Source organism: Benincasa hispida, chromosome 3 (genome assembly GCF_027475165.1).
Source record: "Benincasa hispida cultivar pf3 chromosome 3, pf3_genome.v1.1, whole genome shotgun sequence".
NCBI lineage: Eukaryota > Viridiplantae > Streptophyta > Magnoliopsida > Cucurbitales > Cucurbitaceae > Benincasa > Benincasa hispida.
Window position 1 is genome coordinate 51,904,230 of NC_143480.1, and position 7,656 is coordinate 51,911,885.

General features: G+C 36.5%; 1 protein-coding gene across 1 annotated transcript; it reads left to right on the top strand.

The window, feature by feature from the left end:
- Window positions 1-4,006: 4,006 nt before the first annotated feature.
- Window positions 4,007-6,815, top strand: TBL35 (TRICHOME BIREFRINGENCE-LIKE 35). Its single transcript, XM_039025054.2, has 6 exons — window positions 4,007-4,619; window positions 4,708-4,987; window positions 5,394-5,565; window positions 5,747-5,943; window positions 6,040-6,192; window positions 6,399-6,815. The coding sequence occupies exons 1-6, from the start codon at window positions 4,418-4,420 to the stop codon at window positions 6,727-6,729; spliced, it is 1,335 nt and encodes a 444-aa protein (XP_038880982.1). The 5' UTR covers window positions 4,007-4,417; the 3' UTR covers window positions 6,730-6,815.
- Window positions 6,816-7,656: the final 841 nt, after the last annotated feature.

Sequence of the window (7,656 nt, forward strand, 5' to 3'; positions counted from 1 at the left end):
ACTTACATTATTAACTATCTAGTGACTACACGATAGCATCAAGTTTACCAAGTGATAGCTTGAGAGACTACATGGTCGAGTGTCTAGTTTATGCGATAGACTTTCATCTTCTACATGATAGTTCATCGTTTACTCAATCGTCTCCTCCTCTATTCTAAATCTTCCCTCCAACCAAAATAAGCCAGAGCCAACCATTCCCGGATTCTCATACCGAGAATACCAAAATAACTTGTGGTTGTGTCCGGTTGTTCAAGGATCGCGTTTATACTTGCTGGTGTTCGAGGGAGATCGAGTTCTTGCTCGTTGCGTTTGTGACTGATCGAGGGATATACTTGAAGAAAGTGTTCTTCAAAGGTATTGTCTCTCTAATCTTTGTATTTATTTCAAGAATCATGCTGTAATTTATGATTTAATGCATAATTGGTTTAGTATGACTGTAAATGTATGTGTTCTTTCACAATGAAGTTTTGACGATTCGCTTCCACTCATAGGTCATTTGTAATTAGAGTTCCTTCACTATGGTTTTCCCAATGAAATGTAAGTTTCTATCATGAACGACGTTATATAATGAGACTAGTCATTTCGTGGTCCGGTCTTGTACAATCTCCTTTGTATAGAATATCCCCGCTCACATATCTCTACATGAATGATTAGAATCATTTCATTTATAGCACTTTACAACAATTGTAACATCTACAAAGCGCGTCATACTAGTAGTGTCATCAGGATAAGGTATCCAACCTTATCTATCTACTATAGATCATTTAGGTTATCACTTAAACATGATCCATCTATATGTCTCTACATACATGTTTAAGCTACAGAAGATAACCTTGGATGTTAGTTTATTGGTTTATGAGTTTAATGCTACTAAGTGTCAAATAAAACATCTTATATTTGCTTAAATAAATAAAATGTTTGTACAATGCAATTACAAACTATAGGACCTTATGAGGTTTAGGACATCAACCCCAACATACCAGTCTTTGAGAGGTGTGAGTTTTTTGACCCGTTCCAGTATAGTTTCGTTTAAGATAATTTTATTTGAGCTATTTTATCCTGGGGACAATGTGGCCATTTTATCCTGGGGACGATGTGACTATTATTGAACTGCTTGCACAAGGAGCAGAGCCACGAAACGTCTTAAAGAGAGCAAGCCCCACGACTCAGTCTGTAATAATTTTCTATTTTGCAAGTTCAATTTCGATGTCTAACGTCGTCTGATCGTACCTATCTTTCATCCACCGAAGGTTGTCGTTCCAACAATTTTAAGACGTTTGTCCATTTGCTGCTGCTGTGATGACCCTTTCTCAGAACGACATTATGTCCTCCGACCTCAACTGCCCATTCCGATTCGAAGGAGCAAACTTCAAACGCTGGAAGCAGAAAATATTATTCTTCCTCACTATAAAAAAGGTTGTTGATATCTGCACTATGGATAAGCCAACTGTGCCAATGGAAGATCCGATCGAACAATAGATCAGAGATGCAATTGATTGGGAAGAAAAAGATTTTCTATGCAAAAATTTTATTTTAAACAGTTTAGACTGACGATTTATATGATTATTACAGTACAATGAAAACAGCAAAAGAAGTATGGGATGCCCTGTAGAAAATCGAAGAGGCCGGTTCCAAATGACCGATGACAAGTCTATGGAGGCCCAATCCAATGAATTGCAGAAGATAACCCACAAAATTATAAGTGAATGTATGCTCTTGAATGAAAATTTTCAAGTTACTGTGATTATTGAGCCTTTGTTGTGGAAGGACTTCAAGAATACCTCAAGGCATAAGACAAAAGAGTTTTACTTGGAGAGTTTGATCACTTTCCTAAAGATTGAGAAGAAAGCCTGCCTCGGCAATCTTAGATACGCTGCTGATTGCACTAGGCCTGATATAACTTATGTTGTAGGATTACTTTATAGGTTTACATGCAGACCTAGTATAGAGCATTGAAATTCTATAAAAAGGGTTGTGAGGTACTTGAAGAAAATCCAGAAACTAGGATTACATTATCAAAAGTTTCCTATTGTCCTGGAAGGGTTCAACGATGCTGACTTAAACTCTTTATTAGATGATTGAAAGGCTACTAGTGGCTGTATTTTCAATATAGTAGGCGAAGCTATCTCTTGGAAGCCAAGAAATAGAATATTTTGGCCCAATCTACGATGGAGTCAGAAATGATAACACTAATAACAGCTAGTGAAGAAGCAGACTGACTTAGAAGTTTGCTATTAGAGATTTCCTATAGAAAAAATTGGTACCAGTCATATTGATCCATTGTGATAGTAATGCAGTAATTGCAAAAGTTCAGAATTGTTATTACAACGGAAAGAGACAAAAAATATGTCATAAGCACAGTACCATTAGAGAATTTCTTACTACTGGTGCAATTAGAATATATCACATACGGACTGATGAAAACTTGACAGATCCTTTGATGAAAGGTCTGACCAGAGAGAAGGTTTTTAAAACCTTAGAAAGGATGGGACTCATGCCTATAGAAAGATGAATCACTGTGAAGAATACCCAACCTTTAGACTAGAGTTCCCAAGAAATACGTTCAATGGGTAATAATGTTCACAACTGATATGAAGTGAATCATGCTAAAACAATCGTAGAGTTCCATTCCTATAACTTAGAGTCCGAGCATGAGATCCTGAAGTGTAAGAAAGATTGAACTTAGTTCTTAATGAGATCTAGACTTACTGTCAAGAGGGGTACCTAGCTATAGGAGTACTCTTGATAGACTCACCTATATGAATGTTTGTGGGGGTTGCTTCATATAGAGTTTTAGGCAAACTCTCTTGAGCATTCACTAAATCGAGATACACGTGCTAGGCCTTAAAGCACGAACTTTCAAACTACACCCTAATGATGCTGTGTGTGAGATGTTGTTAGAGATAGAAATCAAAACCAAGAATTACTCCAGTATATTCGGAATCATCTACACTACATAAAGGTTCAAGTCGTAAGACACCTTTGCTTATGCACAGTATTGTACAGATTGATACTGCTCGATGAAAAATGCTTCTCCTATGGTTTTAAATTTTCAAGTGGGGGATTGTTAGCGAAAATTTATCTTTTAAATGAAAAATAAAGCTTTTTGAGAATCTCACATTGCTAAGATTAGAAAATGGAACCTTTTTTTTATAAATTCCCACCTTAAGTTATGGGTTTGAGTCCCAAGGGGTACCATGTTTAGAGGGAGTGAGGAGATAGGCAAATGTGGGTATGGTGGACATCCCACAAGTGCGTGCCGCTATCCGTCCGATCGGTTGTGGCGAGGTGAAGTGCGTGTGTATGAAATTTTTATTTTATTTTATTTTTATTATTTCTTAATTTCTATTTTTTTAAAAAAATAACGAATAAAAGAATCCGTCTTCACGCGTGTGCCTTTATGTGTTCAGAGGTTGTGCGCACTCTTCGTCCCATTCGTTTCGTGCTACTATTGGCCTTCGAGGCCTATAAAGGCGCAAGCTTTTCATCAGTTTCACACAACTAAAAAGACATTTCACAATCTCATTTTCATTTCCTCTCACCATTCCTTCTTCTTGCTTTATGTGTTTAGTTTTTCGAGCATACTGATTTTTTAAGGATGTGAGTTTTCCGACCGGTTCTAGCGTAGTTCCATTTGAGACAATTTTATTTGGGTTGTTTTATCCTAGGGACGACATGTCCATTGGTGAACTACTTATACAAGGAGCAGAGCCATGAAACGTCTTAGAACAGGCTCCGCGACTCAGCCTGTAACAGTTTTCTATTTGCAGGTTCAATTCTGACGTTTGACGTCGTCTGATCGTATCTGTCTTCCATCCATTGGAGATTGCCATTCCAACATAACATTTTGAAATTTAGAAGCTAAATTAAAAAAAAAAATCAAAATTTAAGTACTAAATATGTAATATTTTAAATTTATGGACTAAATAAAAACTAAACCGAAACCAAAAATATATTTTTTAATTAAAAAAGCAATTAAAAGGACTTGGACTTGGAATCCTTTGCCAGGAGCTTCATAAATTCCCATAAATTTGGCAAATAGTATTCGAATGAAGAATTAACGAATTATGGACGTTGAAAACGATTTGACTGAAATAATATGATGTCGTTCAAGACCACGATTGAGAGTTCTTTCTTTTAATCCATTCCGCATAAATCTTTGCCGCTACAGTTGCTAAGAAAAGAACCCCTTTCTCTTCAATTTCCAGTCAACAGGACGAACACTTCAGTGGGGTCAGTGATTTCATTTCTAGGGTCATTTTAGAAAGATCGTGTTATGAAATCTTCCAGCGAGCACTGAATAAGCTCAGATTTGCATTTGTAATCTGATGCCGGCCATTAGATCCTTTTTATTTGAACCTTTTTGAAGTGGGTTTTAGTCAAAACCCTTTTTTATTTCCCCCTTTTCGAATTCACGATGCAGCAGAGATGGAATCGGAGAAAAACCCATTTACATTTACTGGCTTTGCTTTTCGTTTTCTTCATGGTTTTCACAATCCTTCACAACGAACATAGCATTCAACAAATCCATGAAAGCCCAGATCCTGAAAGTCAGCGCCAAGATGCTTCGATTTCATTTGTGAAACCTAATGTTTTAATTACTCGAAATGGAGCTTCTGGTATGTTAAGTCTTCCTCTTTTTCCTTCTATTCTGCTTTAATTTACTTCAATTTGAGAGATGAAGCTGTTTGTTTTTGTGGGTTGTAGAAATTTTGGATAGATTCAGTAAGTGTAATGGAACGAGAGATTATAGTGGCCGGAAAATCTCGTGGTCTGGCCGGAAACCGGAGTCAAGTCGTCGGAAAGTGAGGTCGGAGAGGTGTGATGTGTTTTCAGGCAAGTGGGTTTTCGATAACACTTCGTATCCACTTTACAATGAATCAGAATGTCCATATATGTCGGATCAGTTGGCTTGTCATAAACATGGCAGGATTGATCTGAGATATCAGTACTGGAGATGGCAACCTCATGGCTGCAATTTGAAGAGGTGAATTTCTTCTTCCTTCTCTAGTGGTTGATCTTTATAATTCTCTGGTAAAATTTGATGGATTCTGTTTTTGGTAGCATGAAGTTGAAGGCTGCGAAGTTATGGTTTCATTGTACAGATATAGAAATCTTGAGCTTGAGTCGGTTCTCGTTTGGGAGATCAGTGGTTTCATATTGGCATTAAAACAAAAATTTACCTGAAATGTGCAAAGCTTAGATATTTCTATGTGAAACATGCCAATTCGAGTCATTTGATCTCCCATCCCCACAATTGTGAATTCAAAAACATTTCTGTGTGAAATATTGGAAGCAGACCCTCCTCTGCTTCAATTACAATGTGCTAAAGCTGAAGATAGCTTCTTCTATTGGTAGTTGAATTGATGGATGTCTTTTAACTCTTTCTGTAGATGGAACATTGCTGAAATGTGGGAGAAGTTGAGAGGGAAAAGGTTGATGTTCGTTGGGGATTCGCTGAATCGAGGACAATGGATTTCGATGGTTTGTTTGCTTCAGTCTGTGATTCCAGCCAATAAGAAATCCATGTCGCCAAATGCTCCTCTTACCATTTTTAGAGCTGAGGTAAATAGAAACTTGTTTAGGTTAGTCTTCGTACTATAGGAAAGATTGACATATAACTTGCAAGATCTTTAACATAATGAATGGGAGTCAAGATTGGCTCATATGAGAAGCATTTCCCTTTCATTTGACTGCTCACTGATGTCATAAGATATAATTCTGTGTCATGATTTATAAATTGCAGGAGTACAATGCCACCATAGAGTTTCTCTGGGCACCGCTTCTCGTGGAATCAAATTCAGATGACCCGGTGAATCACCGGTTAGATGAGCGAATAATACGTCCAGATTCAGTTCTTAAGCATTCGTTGGCGTGGGAGCATGCTGATATATTAGTTTTCAATACATATTTGTGGTGGAGACAAGGCCCAGTTAAGCTATTGTCAGTATACCTTATTTTGTGTTCAGTTAAAGTTTCTAATCTGCCTTTAACTCTAATATCGTGCTTATGTCAATAAGCTTAAATGTTTCTCTGTAGATGGAGTGCCGACGAAAATGGAGCTTGTGAAGAATTAGATGGACGCGAAGCTATGGAATTGGTTATGACAACATGGGCAGACTGGGTGGCTTCAAGGGCCATTCCCTTGAAGAAACGAGTTTTTTTCGTCACCATGTCCCCAACGCATCTGTGGTATGTGCCTGAAACCCTGCTAATAAACTTCCATTAACCATAACGCTTAGACTTGGGGGGATCTACGGCCTCATCTCATCATGAAACCTTGGGATTGCATTCTTCATTTCTTATCCATTACTTGCAGAAGCTTTGGTCTGTAAGAATTTTTATCATCTCATCATGAATAATGGGAAAGTAATACTTCTTGCTTCCATGAATCTCAGGAGCCAAGAGTGGGAACCGGAAAGCAAAGGGAACTGCTACAACGAGAAAACACCAATTGAATTGGAAAGCTATTGGGGAAGTGGGTCAGACCAGCCAACAATGCGCATTGTCGAGAAGGTCATCGACAAGTTGAGCTCAGAGGTAACAGTTCTCAACATTACTCAGCTTTCGGAGTATCGAAAAGACGGCCACCCTTCCATTTACCGCAAGTTCTGGGAAGAGCTAAGCCCCCAGCAATTATCAAACCCTGCAAGTTATTCAGATTGTATACATTGGTGTTTACCAGGTGTGCCTGATGTTTGGAATGAACTGCTCTTCCATTTTCTGTGAAATTTTTCTGCCTTGTTTTATAGAACTGGTTATATAATTGTAATTTGTTGCAGTGGAAAATCTCAGGGAAAAGATTACTTGAGATATAGTTGGTGTTTTCCTACTCTCTATTTTATTATTATTTTTTTCTCTTACACAGCCTCACACGAATATGCATATCTTCATTGTTTAGTCACATGAGGTACTAGTGACGACCCCTCTTAAAGATTAAAAGTTTGAAGCTTCACTCACCGGACATTAGTCTTATATTTGAGAAGGGAAAAAAACAGTACAAATCAGAGTATAACAAAAACATAGGGCTGAAAATGTTCATATATGTTAGAGAAACAATCAAACAATCATGAATATATCAAAAAAAAGAAAAAGAAGGAAAAGAAAGATGAGGGTTTTAAACATACTCGAGGAATATCTAGATTTATTTTAGTTTAATAAAATATTTGAAAAAGACAAAGATAGTCTTTGATTATAGGAATTTTTTTATTTGTATTCATAAATCGTTAATTCTATATTCTAATCCCCATTAATATAGAAATTCTTTTAACTTAATTTTTTATACTTTATTTACCTTAAATAATATACCTAAATTTATAATTTTAATATATAGTTATATTAATTACATATAGAATAAAAATAATCACTAATAGTGATTATAAAAAACCTCTAAACATATGAAAGAAAAAAAAAATCTAAATATAAAAATATGTCACCAGGCAAATTACTTGGGGTAAAGCCACTCATTTAACTTTGTTTTATATAAAGTTTCTTTCGAGGATATGAGTTATACCCTTGATTACTTGCACTACTCCAAAACATATGACTACATTTTTCAACTGAAATAAAGTATTACTAAAATCGAAAGGCATATCTAAAATAACCATAAAAAGGCATAATGTCAAGCAAATAATTGACATGCACCTCTTTTTTGGC

What these genes read in the sequence shown, in the direction of transcription:
- TBL35 (XM_039025054.2), top strand. Translation starts at nt 4,418, where the DNA reads ATGCAGCAGAGATGGAATCGGAGAAAAACCCATTTACATTTACTGGCT. An exon ending in TACTCGAAATGGAGCTTCTG is followed by an intron (nt 4,620 to 4,707) that starts GTATGTTAAGTC and finishes TGTGGGTTGTAG; the next exon opens with AAATTTTGGATAGATTCAGT. An exon ending in ATGTCCCCAACGCATCTGTG is followed by an intron (nt 6,193 to 6,398) that starts GTATGTGCCTGA and finishes CATGAATCTCAG; the next exon opens with GAGCCAAGAGTGGGAACCGG.